Source organism: Thunnus maccoyii, chromosome 12 (genome assembly GCF_910596095.1).
Source record: "Thunnus maccoyii chromosome 12, fThuMac1.1, whole genome shotgun sequence".
Lineage (NCBI taxonomy): Eukaryota > Metazoa > Chordata > Actinopteri > Scombriformes > Scombridae > Thunnus > Thunnus maccoyii.
The window spans coordinates 7,015,055-7,034,052 of NC_056544.1; the positions used below are offsets into that span (position 1 = coordinate 7,015,055).

The 18,998-nt window shown below is 39.9% G+C and overlaps 1 protein-coding gene across 3 annotated transcripts in view; it reads right to left on the reverse strand.

Annotated features, from left to right (window-relative positions):
- Nucleotides 1–18,998, reverse strand: part of carmil3 (capping protein regulator and myosin 1 linker 3) — a 77,494-nt gene that overhangs the window by 8,601 nt on the left and 49,895 nt on the right. For 2 of the 3 annotated variants that reach the window (XM_042429097.1, XM_042429099.1), the window contains exons 19-32: nt 18,298–18,394; nt 18,159–18,213; nt 16,026–16,198; nt 14,862–14,930; nt 14,401–14,494; nt 10,080–10,178; nt 9,815–9,934; nt 7,420–7,533; nt 6,554–6,729; nt 6,347–6,440; nt 4,370–4,495; nt 3,450–3,516; nt 2,981–3,168; nt 2,151–2,230 (exon numbers count right to left, since the gene is read on the reverse strand). In XM_042429097.1, the coding sequence (XP_042285031.1) occupies nt 2,151–2,230; nt 2,981–3,168; nt 3,450–3,516; nt 4,370–4,495; nt 6,347–6,440; nt 6,554–6,729; nt 7,420–7,533; nt 9,815–9,934; nt 10,080–10,178; nt 14,401–14,494; nt 14,862–14,930; nt 16,026–16,198; nt 18,159–18,213; nt 18,298–18,394 (1,552 nt within the window). The remainder of the gene's footprint in view (nt 1–2,150; nt 2,231–2,980; nt 3,169–3,449; nt 3,517–4,369; nt 4,496–6,346; nt 6,441–6,553; nt 6,730–7,419; nt 7,534–9,814; nt 9,935–10,079; nt 10,179–14,400; nt 14,495–14,861; nt 14,931–16,025; nt 16,199–18,158; nt 18,214–18,297; nt 18,395–18,998) is intronic. The other variant, XM_042429098.1, reaches the window with a different exon arrangement.

Here is an 18,998-nt window from a genome sequence, read left to right on the forward strand (position 1 = left end):
CATTGAAAATTGTCTGATCACACAATTACAGAGTCAATAATTGGAGAAGGAAAATTGAATTCACCTCCCTGATTTGCTGTAGCATATACTTCTGTATCTACTTGCAGTATGTCTCAAAATGCATTTGAAGCTTATGCTGGTACTGCTGTTTCTACAATTTGTACTGATATCGTTTTTGGCTACAGGCCTAATACAAGGTATATGCAACAGCAGGGTCTCTTATAGAGAAAAATGAGAGGAACAATTCTGCTTGACCCCAGTGCAGTTTAAAGAAAAATTTACTGGAAAACAGGAGGCTGGACTCTACAGTAAACAAGATGATTTATTTTATATTCTGGAATATGTTCTAGTTATTGAATAAATAGAGCCACAAATGAGGTCTATTTTCAGTCCAAATTGAACCTCTCCACTATATTATGGACTTAAGTCTCTGTGCCTGAGTACTTCAGGAGCATGCTGTCCATTCATCATTAATAATATTATACCGTATGTCATGAAAGTTCAAAGGCATTATAGAAGAAGAGATTTAATAGATATTAATGCATAGTATGAATTGCAAGTTGCATACGGGAGGAATACTTGTGTTTTGAAGGCTAGGTGCATATTCATAAATTGCTATTTTGGGCTCAGCAGGTTGATAGGTGTTTATTTTGTGTCCAGAGCAGACGTATCCAACAGTAACACTGTGCATCTCAAACTGTGAAAATGATTTGATTCACATTTTCATATGCAGTCAACAACCTGATGCATCTAGATACATATTAAGCAGCCAAAAGACTGATATAATTCATTAATTTTATCTGGATGAACTGTAACATGAATTATGTTCTTCAATTCAACACAATGTGATGGAAGAGAGATAATATTTCCATTTTAATTATACTAAGCACATCACATTCAGCAGCGTTGTCTCTTGAAATTATGAATTCAATCTCTCATAATTATGACTCAATATCTTATAATTAGAAATCAAAATGTTGTAATTATGAGGAAACATTTTCAGAATTAGAAAATCTTTGTCATAATTATGAGAAAACTATCACATAATTATGATTAAAAAGAGAAGACAGGACCTTTCACAATCATTTCATGCTTTGAGGCTTTGGGAGACGCTGTTATACACACATGGCACTATCACTCATGTGTCAACACTGCTCAGGTTTCTTAAATTACTCAGTTAATTAGTTCATTATTCAGGTGTAGAGCACATCATAATCTACTTAAACCTGCAGTGGGCAGTGCATAAGGCATATTATCAGCTTTTAATTTGATATGATGATCCTATTTACACAACTGGCAGATACTGAGCAACATAGCTAGTCGCTAACTTTATATTTCTGCCAATGAAGGTACCCTGTGGAGTTTTCTTGTAACATAAACAAAGTTTCTGCTTCCATTCAGTGTTACTCACCAAAATGCATCATCTTACAAACATTTAGAATCCATTACCTTCCTCATAAAACATTTGCAAAGCCCATTTTCTTAAACATTTAAAACCTGCATTGTTTACATCCGTATGTATTGCGTCACCTGTGTGCATGCACGATAACAAAGACAATGGGGACCCAAACGTGAAAACATTGCTCCATAATAGTACTAGTGGTGAAAAACTACACATGGTGCCTTTAATTGCAGGGCAGGTAACATACAATGCCTGCTGCAGCTGGAAACATCACTGTTGAGAGTGCTGAGTGCGAACAAAAACAGTAAAGCTGTGGCCTGTAAAACCAAAATAATGAGTTGAAAGGAGCTAAAACGCTCCGTAGAACCGACACAATGTCTACACAGGCTGGGTAGCAAAAGCAGCACGTAAGAGTCGTAGCAGCTTCACTCCTCTGCTCGGAGGCCTGCACACAATCACTGCAGTTACTTGTGTAAAATGTCCTTCTAATAATCATTAAGAGATAATTATCTCATACTAATGAGAACTGTCTCACATAATTACAAGATTAAGTTCTTGTAGGTCTCGTTGGATACGCCTCTGTTAGATGTTTAAGAATAAAATATCAGGTTACCAGATTTAAAGCGTGGTTCCCTTAATTGTTTTACTTTCACTCTTGTGTGTGTGTTGTCTTCAGGGGCCACTGCAGCAATGAGATATCTGCAGTATTTTTATTAATTGTTCTAAAAGAAAAATGACTGTGAGCTACCTGTCAGGGAGAACTCTCTTGCTGTAGAAATCAGGCAGTCCATCCTCCAGCATGTTGACTCCTCCATTCTCTGAGCAATGCTACACACACACACACACACACACACAACAGGAAAGGGATAAAATAACAAAAACAACAATGATCAATCCGCCATGACGACAAAAAGCTGAAAGGCTGACAAAAGGTATTATCATTTCAAATGGCTGGCTGGCAAATCCAAATCCACTGCCAACAGAAGTCTATTTGTAAAACAACTCATCATCATGCTGCTCTAACTGAGTTTGTACCGATTTAGAAAAGGCTTTTACAAAGTCTCAAAACAAACAAGCCGCTAGGTTAAAGGCTGCCCCGCGGCCCCTGGGAGATAACTGTGCATGATTAACATTTGAGTCACAGAGACACACGCGACAGCTTCCTACTTTAAAAAGGAACTTATTTTTGGAAAGTGCTACTGGCATGGAAAATAAGATGAATAACAAAAGTTCACAAAAAGCAGTCAAGAGATTAAAGAAAACCTTCAGAACTATATATCACTTTCTCACCTCTACAACCTTCTGAGCTTTTCTGCAGGAACACATTGACTGAACTTCATGTTGTATGAGATCAAAAATGGGGCAGTTAAACATAGACCATGGCGCCACAAGCACAACAACAACTTTCCTTCTTGGTTTCAGGAAAAGGGTTTAGATACCATTTGAAAGTGCTCACCGTGTTAGAATCAGGATAGTGTCAAATCCCATACATTAACTCAGAGGAAAGCTGATCCTTGCCCACTGAAGCTAAGGACAAGGTCAAAGGTCACTGCTGTATCATTTGCCTCATCAACTCACAGATTCTGGAGGAAGGTGCCCTGCTCTGTGTCTCCGCGGAGGGCGTGGCCTGACATGGGTCACGTGGCGTAAGGGAGAGCCGTTGGTGGGAAGGGTGGACAGACACTCCCATGATGCTGAGTGGGAAAGAGGGGCAGAGTGTGGTGGAGCGGAGGGGGTCGGAGAGGAACTGGGCTCGTCACCTAGACCTACAACGAGACGGGAAAGGATTGTGACAAAATGAAGATTTCCATGGCACATCACATTTTGAGTTATACATGATAACCTGTTTTAAAGTAAGTCTTCTTTGATTATAAAGAATATACAATACATATATTAATTAATCACTTTTCTAAATCAAATTGAGAACCTATATTTGAAAAATAATAATAATAAAAAGAACAAATGTATGTACTGCGAGGGTCGTAAATATGTTGTGCTATATGAGTACTTGGGAGCTCCTAGCTGTGAATCAAAGCAGAAAACTCACTCAGTCTGGTGGAGACGGGACGAATTCTTCTGGTTCTGGAGCTCCGCTTCTTAATAGCCATGGTGTCCTTTTGTCAAAGGAGTTAATTGTATGATGAGTGTACAGTGATTTTACATAGTATGTCAGAGCACATTAGCACAGACAAGAACAACACAAAAAGCAAGCACTAGGATTAAAGGTGTGTTATGTGTAGTATTTCAGCATCAGTGACAGAAAGTTTGACCCATTATTATAGTTTCTGTTCATAATCAACAGTGATTAAATAATGTGAAGTTGGACTGATTTAACTGCTAATCTGTTGGATTGTTATACACCAAAAACAGGAAGATGAGACTGTTCTTCCTGAAAAAGTGGAGTAAAGGTTTCAGAGTTCTGGCACATGCAAAACAGGTAATGAGGCTGAATGACTTTCAAAATATGCATCCACTTCAGGGCAGGAAAGAACAAATTCAGGCTGCTAAAAAATTATAGGGATTATGGGAAATGTGGTCTTGATTTTGAGAAAGCGTGTCACTCATAGAAGTGGTGTGGAGCAGAGGATGGCAATCTTTTTGACCCTGGTCTATTTTTACAGCAATTACAGTAAACCAAGGTGTGTATGTGCACACAGTGGTAACATATGAATGTAGGGCTGCAACGATTGGTAATTTCCATTTTCAATTTATATACTGATCTTTGTTTTGATGAATTGATTCATTCTATGAATCTATAAAATGTCAAATGAAATATTGCCCATCTCAAGTTCCTAGAGCCTGAGATGACATCTTCAAATGTTTTCCTTGTCCCTGTAACGGCATAAAATCCAATGGTATTCAAAGGAAAAGCAGCAAATTCTCTCATTTCAGAAGCTGGAAATAGTGAAAGTTTGGCACTTTTGCTTGAGAAATGACTCATGTTATAAAATTTGAACTGTCACTTACTATCCCAAGATTGATGCCCAGGTCTTCATCAGGGAATTCCAGAGACTCGACTATTCTGGACTGTCTGATCGTGCGTCTGCCCGTCCCGACGTCATCCCAGCGTTTCGCCTGAGACACCTGCCGCAGCTGATGCAACACACACACACACACACACACACACACACACACATCAAACACATGCACTATAATATACACACTTTCACACACAGTGATGACACCTGAAACAACATCCTTCAACACGGTCTCAGAGGAGAAGAGTGTCTGCCTTTGTAACCAAGAAGCTCACAAACAAAGCAAAGGGTACTTTGCCGTTGTTTGCATGAAGTGTATGAATAAAATACAAGTTCTTGATTATCAAAGCAGAGTGAGACATGATAGAGGACGAACTTGCGCTGCAGCAAAACAGAGGAAAATGAGATGGAGCTGTGGAGGCAGTGAATGGAATGCAAAGCAGAAAAGAGCAGGGCAGGCGCTGTTATTGCCAGAAATCTATTTCTGCCTCCTTTCCGCTGGCTTCATTTTAAACAATTTGATTATATGGAGAGGAAGACCTGCAAGGTCTAATCACGTCCTTAACAGACTCAAATCTTGTTGTTATGTTGTCTCTCAGCACAATATTCTACAAAATCTGCTCTATACTTAAACCTTCATCCTGATATGGTAATGACAAAAAGAACAGCGCATCTTTATATAATTACGCACACTAGAAATTCAAGATGACGACCTTTTTTGACACCCAGAGAGATTTGTATCAAAAACTTTTAAAAGACATTTTAAAGAGTCCTCCAAAATGTTAGAGGAAGCTTTTCATGAATGATTGTAGAATAATATCGAGTTGCTGCACTTGATCCCAGTGGCACTACTACTGTACTGATTTTTAACTCACTTAACTGAACCTTAAAGTAAATATTATAATCTTGTTGAGTGTTATTGAGATTGAAGTGCAATCTCAAGCTTTTGGGCTGACTGAAAATCACTGCTCTACACTGATGTGACTGGAGGCTAGGATGTCTTTATTTTGCAACATTTTATCAATATTATGTGTGATCTGAGATCAACTGTTGTTTGTACATTGATATCTATAGTCCGACTGGAGGAATACGTGCTTTGACAATTCAATTTTATTCCATTTTTGAGTGCTCATATAACTTCAGGACTCATCTTGTGATAACAAAATATATAAAGATTATTTTTTTAAAGCTGCAGTGGATAACTCGTGGATTATTGTTTCTATAGAAATAACAAAATTGATTGCTTTTTTTTTTTGGTAGGCTGCAAGAAAATATGTTTGATTCAGAAAACCTGGTAGCTCATTTCCTCTGGTTCTTTAAAAGAAACATTTATCTTAAAGTGTTATATGTGGAAATGAATCCAACCAATGAGAAGAAGTCTAAGACAGAGGGCCTGGCTGCATCCAGTCAGTCACTTGTAAGCTACTTTTGTGGGGAGAAGCTTGGATCAATTAAAGTCATTATTTGAGTTGGATTGAATTTCCACACATTTGATCGTTGTCCTCTCAAAATTACTTTTTGTCAACTAAAAGGCCCTAAAAACCTATTTTCTCAATCTGCTTGAGCTGAAAAAACACACAATTTTCTGCCACAGTTGGAACAAAATGGCCAAAACAATCATACAACAATTTAAAGCTGAAGTCTGTAATGTTGTGTGGTGAATATATTGTTATAATTGATCTTTATAGTGGAGTGTGGTAAAGAAATCTATGCACACCCCATTACACTCATATGCCAATGCCACATAATGTCATCATGTCCATAAGTAATGCAGTATATCTGTGGTGACATCAGTCTGTTGGTTGATAACATTTCACATTTTTTACTTTTAAAATCAAGTTGAAACAACTTTGTAAACGATGTTTCATCATCTTCACTGGAGAGTTGAAGATTTCTGCTTTCAACTGGAAGAAACTATTTTTTTTCTACAGTTCTACAAAGAAGTCATGCAGTAAAGGGATATTACCAGTACCAGCGTTTTATGAGTGGTGTAGAGCTCTTGTAGAATCTGATCCACGATGGAGTTGGTTAGATAGGAGACAACAGACAACTTCACCTCCCTGACAGGAGGAGAAAGAGGGAAAACAGAGGAGGGAATAACAAATAATGAGTCAGTATCTCAGCTAAGGTTCTTTTTCTTGACTTGACCCTTTTTACCAGCTCTCTTTCTTACTCCAGGGCTCTGTTGATATCCTCAGCTGCTCTCTCCATCAGGGCGTTGCGGATGGCCGAGCGAGGGATCGAAACTTGTTCGGAGATGGACGAGAGGGGCGGGCTGAGCCTCTCAGCGGCTGAGCTGGACATCGGACACAACTCGCGGCACAGAGACACCATGGAGTCCACCACCACCTTAACACGAATGCATCGAGACATGCATCACTACACAACAAATCACACCTTACATACATTCTCAGTATATCCCCGTATATGTTTCCAATGCGAATCCATTTATGTTGAATTATTCATTCTCTGTGTTTTTATCTGCTTGCTTAAATTTTCATTGACCACCTTTATTTTGACTTAGTATCTTTTATTTATCTGCAATGCTGCAGTAACAATTGATATGATCTGTTCATACCTTCATTCAGGATCTTTAACTCTTTCACCAGCTCAAAATACAGTTGCACAAAAATTACCCTGCTGATGTTTTGCACTTTCATTGATCTTGACCTTGCAAATTAGAAATGTAACCTTGTGCATACTAACAACATTGGAAAGTACAAACCGATATGGAAAATTAAAAAGTAAGTTTAAATTCAATAGAGGGTTTCCCATATTCCTCCTCAGGCTGTGCTGATTTTTTTTTTCATCATTTGACTGCCTTGTGCTTCTGAATCCCAATGGGAACAAAACGGAACTAAAAAAATGTTAAACTGTTCTTTCCTTCTGAATTTAAATACTGCATTTCTTTTGAAGTCAGCATACCTGCGCCACACACACATCCACACGCTATTAATGGGCAATTTAAATGCAACTAGTCCAGAGCTCCACCACTGTTCAAAATACAGATGCATCAGGGAATGGCTGTTTCTGGCCTACCTGCAGTTCCTTGTCGGCAGCCTTTGCCAGTTCCCCGGCCAGAGTGTCTAGTCGCTGTTTGACGGGGCCGTCCACTGACAACACATGGGCCAACTCACACAGGGACGGATACAGCTAATACACACGCAAACAGCAGGACAGGGGAGAGAGGAGGTTAAGTATCAAAAGTAAGAGGACTCATTAGGCAGAATGTCTCCTTTCTGAAAGTTATATCACTCTATGCATTATATTATTGGATTATTGGTTGATGTTGCAGCAGGTTGAGGTGGAGCTAATTTTGACTGCATTATATATAGTTGGTTGGTTTAACAAAATCATCATATTTTATAAGCTAATCATATATTTTATGAACTACTTTCTAATCGCTTAATTTCATGTACACAGTATTTTCATTCATAAGCCATTAAAAAGAACACATTTTTCATTGCTAGGTTGTGAAAAATCTCTCTAGCTGGTGTCCATCCTCCTCCCAGGTGTGTAGCTGTGGGTAGGCCTGGTCCCACCCACTTGGCACTCAGGCCCATCCAATCAGAAGGCTTTTTTTTTTTTGCTGGATCATCCATTGAATAGCAGTCAATGAATACTGTACTGTAAACAAAATAATTCTTGTTTCTTCTTGTTTACCATATGTTGACAATGTTAGGTCAGATTTTTTGAATGGCAGTGCATTTCGCAAATGTCAAAGATTGCGAGCAGCCCCTCCTCTTTCAATCAGCGTAGTCCGCGCATTGAACTTCCGCTAGCTAGCTGCTTGCTTGCCTCGGTCTTTTTGGTGACAAGGCATTAAATCAGCCCACCAGCTCACACTTTTCCATCGCTGTGGAAGATGCAGAACATGAAGTGTTTGTACAGCAGCTGAAGAGAAAGGTCAGAGCATACAGGGCCTTTCCATCACTTGTTGAGGTGCTCGACGCATGCCCCAGTGACATATTTCCCAAAGTGAATCGTCTCCTACGGGCCGTCGCCACCCTACTAATAACAAGCTGTACAGACTCTTTTCTGTCAGTCTGATAAAAACTGGCATCAGGGCATCAGTGATGACATACAGACTGAACTCCTTTGAAAGAGAACTGACTGAATCGTTGGACTATAATGATATAATTTCAGTGTTCAACATCAAGCCCCGTCGTCTCCTGTTGTAATCATAAAAAGTGAGCTAATTTACCATTTAGGACTGTAGCAGCCTGTTGCCTATTTCAATATTATTGTTTATTGGGTGTAGTTTTTATTGGGTGTACAACTAGATTTTATGCTGATGTTGCGGCGTCTGCCATCTGTGTGTGTGTGTGTGTGTGTGTATGTGTGTCTCTGACATAGCCTACTTTCGGGGACAAATTTCAGACTAAAGACCATTAACTGGGGACGGCTGTGTGCGCGTGTGCGTGCATGTGTGTGTTTTATGTGGCTGCTGCGCCAGGCGATGTTCAAGTGTCATTTTTAATGTTACTGAGCATGTTGGTGCCAGTGTACCTCTATCCATACGCTTGATTAATGATGCTGTTGCGTCCGTCAGCTGTGTGTGTGTGTGTGTGTGTGTGTGTGTGTGTGTGTGTGTGTGAAAATGTGGCCGCTGTGCCAGGCTATGCGATGCTGTTAATGTTCGTCTCCGTGCCTGTAACATTACCTCTGATGATGTATAAGGCTTGCATGATTAAACTGTGATGCATGCAGGCAAGTATAGTTGTAATGGCCTATTTTGGTTAACATATGCATTTCAGAACCTATTAAGTATGATTGGTCTTGCATGGGCCAGGCCCACCTGATTTTCTCTGTGTCCACCCACACTGTGATTTCTGCCTACGCTACTGCCTCCTCCAGCACAACACTCACTTTACATTTTCTCACACTGAAATGTAAGTGTTTATTTGTATAACCTTTTAGCTTTCTATTTCTACTGCAAGCATTTGTTGACTTCATTTTTTATTGTTAAGAGGATCCCCATTCATTTCTACTGATGCAGATTGGTAATTTGAATTCATGTATAGCTGAGTATATGTAGATAAAAATGTTTGTATGAATGTGTTTGTCTTTGTGTACTTATCAAATCTCAAATTAAAAAAACAAATGTGCAAAAAATGAATTAAAAAAATAAATGTAGATGAGTATAAAGTAGAATAAAATGGAAACACTTTTGTAAAGTACAACATAGTTCAGTACTTAAGTATTAACTAAAAGGATAACTGAAGTATTAAGTTACTGATTCCATGATTGGTTAAAATATGTAAAGAAAAAAAATAACTAATTCTCACTTTCTATGAGTACTGTACTGAAAAAGTGTGATTTGTGCCTTTACCACACATCTTAAACATCTAAAACGGTTTAGATGTTTGTGTGACATCTAATTTACAGTTTAGATGTCTCACACACACAGAAAATAAAGCGGGAGCCTACTCACAGCTCTCGAGTTCCTGGCCTCTTTGAGGATTTGTCTCGCTGTCTGCACCTCCTCTCCTTCCTCATTGCCTTTGAGGACACACACCTGCTGCTGCACCCGCACACACAGACGCTCCATCACCTACACACACACACAAACACACACAGAAGAATGGATGTACACAATTAAATACAAACACAAGACAATAAGTCTACTATGAAACTAAAAATCTTGACACGTTTAGAATCATGTGCACAAACACAGACACATTTAAACAGACACACACCTGTTCAGCGGTGCTGGTGACGAGGCCTTGATGCAACCTGAGAGCCTGCTTCTGAGAGAAACGCTGAGTCTGGTTATTCCTAAGCAGGGCACGCTGGATCTGTCTCACACACACACACACACACACACACACACAGGAAAAACAAACAAGGAGAGAGAGAAGTGGAGATGACAGGTGTTTACAAAGCACAGTGTGCAGGAGACTGTAGACAAGTCCATTTGCATGGTAATAAGGTGACTGGAGAGACAGTCTTGATCCCGGAAATAAACGGGATGCCTTTGATTTATTTTCTTGACTCAGCAGGTGGAAGCGTTCACTCCTTAATCATCTTGTGTAAAGAAAGATGGAATCAAGTATTCCTCAAGGACAGGACTTAGGAGCTTCACAGACGAACAAAAACCCTCACCTAAATCAAACTTAATACACTACATACTCAGTCAGAGCCATAAATGATTCATTAGGCTAGTAGCACTATTGTTAATGTTAGAAAGAATCTGCAGTAAAAAAAAATAATGCTACAGTGATGTTCAAATATATTGTTGATATTTTTTCTGGAGATGTTTTAGAAATGCTCCTTTAGCCTCCACGCTTCTGGCGAGGCGAGATGCTGTGTGTGATTGACTGACAGCTGAGCCGGCAGGGAAACAGAGTTTGACATGCAATGTAAACAGTCTTGCACTGTTAACTGCGGCTTACAAGCCAAGTAAGTGACAGACAGCAGCAGTGTTGAGGAAACATGACCACACAAATCTGTATCTAAAATGACAGAGCCGAGTTTTAAAGCTGTTCAACAGTTGATGAGCTAATTAGCTATGTCTTCTGCCTAATGATGTTAGCAAGTGTCCATATGGACGTTTGTTTATGGACTTTAACAATTCAAGGTGCAAGAAAAGATATGTGTCCAAAAAGGCAAAATAAAGCAGACACTGCTGCTTAAAAGCTAATGTTTGTTGTCAACACATAGTCTGCGTCTGTGTCACTCTTGGTTACAGCTTAATGCAAATGTAGCTTGAAATACAATATTGGGATTGGCTATATGCAAAGAAATCATCATCTACTTAGACATTTAACCACACACCATCTAATATATGCATAGACAGGGGCGCCAATATAAGAAGAAACAATAAAAAATGTGAATGTCTGCCTTTTTTCTACTGATTTCTCTTACAGGAAATCCGAGGTAATTGAAAAAGCAGTACATGCCTCCATTGAGCAAGGCTCTTAACCCCAAACTGGCACAGTGGAGCTATTCAGCGGCCAATAGATTCAAATAAAAGTTTCAATAAAATGTCTTCAACAAAGACTTATACTCTTTTTACACCAAGGACCCACAGTTAAACCAAGCCTTTTATACAAGAAGCAGTAGAAGATTAAATTTTCTTGATTAAAGTCATTAATCGCTTCGTCTAATAAATGTCAAAAAGAGTGAAAAATGTCCATAAAAGTATTCTAAAGTACATGGTGACGTCTTCAAAAGGTCTTGTTTAATCCAACCAACCGTCCAAATCCCAAAGATACTTTATTGTCGTATAAGATAAAGAAAAGCAGTAAATACTCACATTTGAAAAGCTTGTTTGGCATATTTACTTGAAAAATAAATCATTTTTCATTTTAATTAATTATGAGGTAACACTTTACTCCCCCTGAGTCCCTGTATTTAGCATTTATAATTAGTATTCAAACATTTAATAAATAGTTTATAACTCACTATACAATTACTTTGCCCTTGAAGACATTTTGTATAGTTACAGTTGCTGGCAAATACATGTATTAACACTTATATCTGTCTACAAATCATTCAGTGATTGGGGAAAAAAATAACACAGCAGGAGCAGGCTCTGTAGAGGATGGCAAGTCCGCTAGCTGAGAAAGCTAAAGTAAAAATTTAGGCATTCCAGCCCTCGTGGAGAGAGTGGGGTTTTCTGTTTCAGAAGGACCGTGCTGTGTGTACTTTGTCTTGAAAATGTTGTTAGCCGAATGTCGAGTGTTTAACGCCACTTTAAAACCACCAGAAAACTTTCAAGGATGAGGCAGACAATGCTGAAATCATCAAACCTGCAATGTCCAGGTATGGGAAGCAAGCAAACATCCTCAAAGTCTTTGCCACAATGAAAAATCGTGCTACTGAAGCAAGCCATTGCATTGCTCATTGCATTGCGAAACATGGAAAGCCATTCACTGATGCCGAATATATTAGGCAGGCTTTCCTCAGTAGCTCATAGGTTTTGTTTGATGGCTTACCAAACAAACAGACAATAAAACCAAAAATTAAAGACATTCCTATGTCAGCAAGAAGTGTTGACCGATGCATCAAAGAAATAGCAGGAAATGTTGGCACGCAGCAGACAGCTGGTTTGAAAGAAGCCATGGTATTTTTGATGAGAGTGTGAATGTGAATGACATACCACGTTTGACAGTCATGGCAAGATACTGTGATTTGACTGTAAGGGAGGAGCTCTGTTGCTTAAAACCAATCCCTGAAACAACAAAAGGTGAGGACATAGCCAAAGTTTTTATGGAGCATTTTTAAGGAGCAAGGGATTGACATTTGCAAGATTTTTTGCAGTGACAACAGATGGTGCCCCCGCCATGGTTGGGAAACAGAGGGGAGCTGTCACATTGAGGAACAAGTCGGTCACCCTATCATGAAACTCCATTGCATAATAAATCAAGAAAACCTCTGTGCAAAGATGTCAAATTCAGATCTTAATGAGGTCATAGCTACAGCGGTGAAGGTTGTTAACTTCATAGTTAAGCAACCTGCTCTGACAAAGCAACAGTTCCAGTCCTTGCTGGAGGAAATGGACTGCCTCCCTCTCCACGCAGCGGTTAGGTGGCTAAGCTGCGGAGGTTTGTCAGCTGCTTTGATGCTATAAAGGCCTTCTTGGTTGAAAAAGGTCAAGACTATCCAGAACTCGAGGATGAGAAGGAGGTTGTGAAACTTATGTTGTCACGGATATTACTGGACACCTCAATGAACTCAATCTCCAACTGCAAGGTGCAGGGCAAAGTGTTTTGGACATGTTCGACAAATGGACGTCTTTTGTTGGAAAACTGGCAATTTTTTCAAGCAATGTTGATACCTCCACTTTCCGATACTAAAAACACTTAAGGGAGCTGTCTTCACCTGCTAGATATCTCTACTGGAGAAGTTCAGCTGTCTCTGGAACACTGCATTGGCTTTGCTGACAGTCTTCGTATCATATCTCTGTGAGCAGATATTCTCGCACATGAAGAGTGTGCTCAGCCCCTCCCGCAGTGGTTTGACAACTGATGACTCCGAAGCTTGTGTGCAACGTAAAGTGACTAAGTACGACCCCCAGATAAGCAAAGGAAAGCAGGGCCAGGAATCACATTGACTGGTAGGCATCTGAGTATTTGTAGCACATATGACTTGCATAATGGAGTTCTTTGTCTCTTTTTCTCCTCTCAGATGTGGATGTTTTCACAAGGATGGCAGCACTCTTGTATAGTGCTCATATTTCTATTTGTTACACTTAACTCTCCCTTTTTGACATTTGCTGCCATTGTAACACTTTGTAAGTGAGGGAATGTCATTGAAAGCAGTATGCTGAAATGGAAACTGTGCATATAATTTGTAACCACAGGGGGTAAAAAAAAAATTACAGCTATTTGTTAAGTTTATTGGTGATGAACAAGATTGGTGGACGGTTAATGATTTCAACTCAGATGTGGATGTTTTCATAAGGATGGCAGCAGTCTTGTATAGTGCTCATATATAATTAAGAGTCCTGATTATGTGAGGAAAAAAAAGTTTCATAAAAATGTTGCTATGCACGTTGCCTATATGGATGGAATAAAATTATAGATCCGTTGGAGATTTAAAATTTAATGTGGTGTCATAATTAAACTTAATGTTAACCTTAGTGTTGATATGGCACACTGATTAACAAGATAATTTAAAAATGGCACTTCATATCAAAAAGGTTGTTGACCTCTGCTTTACACTGAAAGACACTGACATAAACTGAAGCAGTATAACCAATGTATTTAATGGGTAATCTTTTTTGCACAGTGCTGGTTGAATATTGAAACACAAATAGTCAAAGGCATTAGAAAGACTCCAATAAGTAAAGCTTTTCATGTAAACCTGTATGGCATATATCAGGTTGCAGAGTTTCCAGGGTTTTTAATAGTAATCTATTAAAAACTCATAATTTCTTATGCACAAGCAAATGAAAGTCATTCATCAAACCCAGGACTCAGTCTGACCCTAATTGTCAGGTAATGCTGTTATTCACCACCTGCATCTTTATGAGATGATGCAGCAAAGTGAAGGGACAGGTCTGCCTCCTCTCACCTTGGTCAGGGCTTGGTCAATCTTCTCTGGGGCGCTGCGGTACGCCTGAGTGACATCACTGAGGGGGAGGGGCATGTACTGCAAGGTAAAGTTGCTAAAAAGTAAAGGAGGGGGGAGAAAAAAAAATGGTATTACCTCTGCAATAATAACTGAGAACTATGACATTAACAAGAACAAACAGGAAGCACCCAGAGCACTTTTAACAGTTGTCTCCAATTCCCTAATATTCAAACATACCCGTGTACACACATGAACACAAATTTCACACCCAAACACACTGAAAAAACAGTTTGACTGGCACCCACGTCAGAAGACTGATGAAACGCTGTGTAATAGTAAACATTGTACACTGAGGCTCAGAGATGGTTATCTGCCTTTCATAGGGGTGTGTGCAACTAAATCGTTTCATGTGTGTACCACTCTTCAAAAAGATTTTTTGGCATGTGTTGTGTTCGTCTTACTGCTCCAGCGCTCTCGCCACATCTTGGAAGCCTGTTGCCGTGGTGTTGTTGCGGTCCCACGTCACACTCCTGAGAGGGATCAAACCAGCAGGAAATAGGGAAAGACAGGCACAGAGGGGGAAGAAGATGATCAGTCGCCTTCTAAAGCTCCTGACACAACCACAACCACACACACAAACGCGTGCGGAGCATAGTATCACAGTTACAGTACTTATCTGACCATGCAGCTGCACAAACACATCACAGAGGGTTTAACAAGAAATTTGTCAGGACTTTCTTTTGCTACATGCATAGAATGAACCCGTATCACACCATTAGGAATGCATGAACAACTGCCATGTGGCTAATGAGCTTCTGTTATTTCACAGTACAGATTCCCCACCTACACTCAACACTGTCTAACTCCTGTTTTTTTATACATCATTTATACATCATTTTCAGACCCTCTTTCCTTTCATCCGTCCTCCTCCTCCTCCATCTACATCTCTCCTTCCCCAAACTCATCTCTGCCCTAGAAATTCAATCAGCAAAACTCAAATCTCAATCCTTAGGTGGTCTCTAGTCCCTTCACAACTTCCTCCCTCTCCCGTCCATATCCAACCATTCCCTTATCCTAAGACTCCCATCTGTCTTCTGTCCTCCTTTTCTCTTACTCACTCTGCCCATCTCTTACCGTCTACTCCTTCCATTCCTCCACCCCCAACAAACCTCAAAAACATCAATATTTCTTCACTCAGTCTCATCTTTTCCCTTACTTATATTATATAATACATGTATGCCCGAAGGCCATTTCTTTCTATCCCTCATCCCCCGTTTTCCCTCCCACCCACGGATTTGCCTCACTATCCCGCCGACTCCCCGCTATTCAGTCTTACCTTCTTATCTCCTGCATGGTTTCTCCCCTCCACCCATCTTTGAAGCGCTGCATTGAACTCACTGTTCTGCCTCTCAGCAACCTCTCCTCTAACCATACCTAACATGTTAATTTTCTCTCTGACCCTATTCTTTCATCTGTCTCTAAAACCCTTTTTCGTTCCTGCCTTGCTCCTCCTCTCTTCCTCTGCAGAACTGGGTGCTCTGATCTGCAAGGAAATCCCTCCGTTCCTCTCTGTTAGTACTGATTTTAAAAACACCGACACACACACACACACACAAGGAGCACACCTGAGTGTTGTATTGATCTGCAGGGCTTTGCTGAGCATCTTGGCCCCAGAATCCTCCAGGGCGTTGCCACTCAGGTCCACCTTCCGTAGGCAGGCGTTGGAGCCCAGGGCGTTGACCAGCACTGTGCCCCTCTGGCGAAGCCTCGAGTCAGCCAGAGAGAGGGACTGCAGGGCCTGGAGGATGCAGGGTGAGAGAGTGCAAAAGGATGGAGCAAGAGTTTAACAGTAAGAAACTTAATGGGTAAAAAAATAGATGCGAGAAGCAAAGTCTATGTTACAGAAAAGTTTTTGGATTTGCTCAAATTAGATAAGGAAAGAAAACATAAAAACATTTTAAAAAAACATGAAGAAATGAAATCATCTATGTATGCTGGATAGATTATAGGTGTGGCTTATACCTGGGAACCTAGGAATTTATCAGAGTATATTATGAATTATAAAATATGTGATAATGTGGATTATGTGCAGCGCAAATACTCTGCAGCTGAATCATTTATTCAATGCATAATAATCAGCTGCTAACTTGCACATTGTCCCAATTTTTTTGTCCACTTTCTTTTACCAGACGCAATTCTTGATCACTGCTTGTTGTAAGATGATCTTATCTACTGTAAACTGCGGTGAACGGTGTCTTCTTGTAGCAGGACTTATTATGATATTTTATATTTTGGACACGTGTAAACCCTTCTGTGTTAAAAATTAAATATTGGATATCTTTCAATGGAAATCAAACAAACCTCAAAAAAACAAAAAACAAAAAAAGAAAATCATTAAGCCTTAGGTTCTGGTACTACACTTTAGCACTGGTCTGATCACATTTTTGAATTTTTGAAAGTATTTTATATGAGCACCATTATATTCATCTGCCAAGAGATTTTTAGCTTCACACAATATCCAATAACTAGCTTTGCTCAGTTCTTAATTGGGGTCTCTGCTAGGTTTGAGGGTATAGTACGACATTTCGTGAAACAGACTTATTCACTTTCCTCCAGAGAGTTAGATGAGAAAATTAACTACTCTTAATTTGAATCTTGATCCAGGAGATTGTTAGCTTAGCATTAAGTATGGAAACAGGGGGACACCAAAACTTGTCGTTGCAACACTTCAGTGTTCTGGCTAGAATTTTAAATAAAGTACATAAGATGTAATTTAGTGGAGCTTTAGAGGTGCTGGAAGCGCTTCCTTGAGTGCATATAGGTGTTAGCTGTTTCCTCCTGCTTCTACTCTAGACACTAAGCTAAAGGAGCATCTGTGACTCACATACAGAAACTATTAGCCTTGTCAACATCCATAGTAATAGAAATTGTCAGTTGACCTTGTGTATAGACAGACAAATGCACTTGCACTTTGCACAACAGACTGGCCACTACCATTAATCTTTGAGTATTTCAACTCTTTCTAACATTGTCATATTTGTATTTTTAGTTCTTCAACTCTTTCATGTGTTTAGATGAACTGTCTATGTGTACTTCTGTTTGTAAACACACTTACCTCAAATTGCCCCTTGAGGAACGAATAAAGTATTCTGAATTTAATTCAATTGAGTGCTAGCATGGGGCACTGCTCTGCGGGAGATGATTTTGATGTTTGTGTTGCTTACAGGCCAATCTCTGAAAACTATGTTATTCCATGAAACTTACAAATTTACACCCATCTGTGCCTCTGTAAGTGTGCTTGCACTCATACATCAGTCCGTACTCAGTACGAGAGCACAGTTTTGAGCTATCACCATCCACAGTGGTAAATAATTGAGTAAGCTACTTGTCATGCTGGATTTGCAGAGCAGAGAGTAGAGGGAGCCCCAGGAGCCTTGCAAATAAACTGAGACCAAATGAATCATTCGCCAGGCCCATAGACATCATGACTCGTGTGCATGTTTGCACCTTGTGTGTGTTGGAGGTGGGAGATTGAGCCAAGATTAAATGCACATGAATAAGGACACAAGAACTTAAACTGTGAAAAGTGTGTGCTTGTGCATGCATGGGAAATGTGTGTAGCATGTGAAGGAGGCATGTGAAGGCATGTGTAGGCGTGCATCTGCGCATAACGCCACAGCGGATTTGTGTGTGTGTGTGTGTGTGTGTGTGTGTGTGTGCGTATGCGTGTGTACAATATATTACATAATCCAACTCACACACTCTTCCTCTTGCACCAAATGAACTAGTTTTTGCAGAATTTCTTCCAACACCCTGAGGAGACAGAGGAGGGAAAACATCATCATCAGTGTCATCTTCACAACCATCTGTATTGCTGGTTCCCCACGTGGTCTGTACCTGCCCTTGATGTTGAAGTTCTTCCCTAGCATCAGGTGTTTGAGGGAGGGGTGCCTGGAGAAAGCTGGGATGACAGCCAGCAAGTCAGCATCCAAGCCTGCAAACAACACAACACTCATCACTAGAGTAGAAGTGCAACACCAGCAATACCACTCTGTACAGAACCCTTTGTGATAACCCACAAGTACATGTTTAATTAGATCCTTGTAAGTACAGATCACATAAGAGAACAGGCAACTGTTCTCTTATGTGATCTCTCTCTAACTGATGTATTAAACGAGAAAAAATTTTAAACAAAAAATTTACAATTTCTGTGCTGTCATGCCAGTGATATCATCATTTCCTTTGCCATGTGCTAACATTTCTGGCTTTCAAAACTTTGTCTCATGGTCTGTTTTGGAGCAAAACCATGCTGCTCACTGAAATTCCAAAATACTCCCAATTAACCCCCACTCCCACCCACTCATGTTTTCAAAAGCTCAAGTATGGAGAATGCTGCTAAGAGGAAATGGTTACCATGGCAAGATATTTTCGGCACAAAAACTAGAATGTCTCATTCAGAGAGCATAACATATCTGCGGTTAGGCTTACATGCCTCTAATATGATATGAGTGTATTTTTGTGTAGGTTACAGCACACTGTGACATGACAGAGCAGGAAAGGTGAGGAGGGGGGGGAGGTGAGCAGGGGCTGCACCAGAG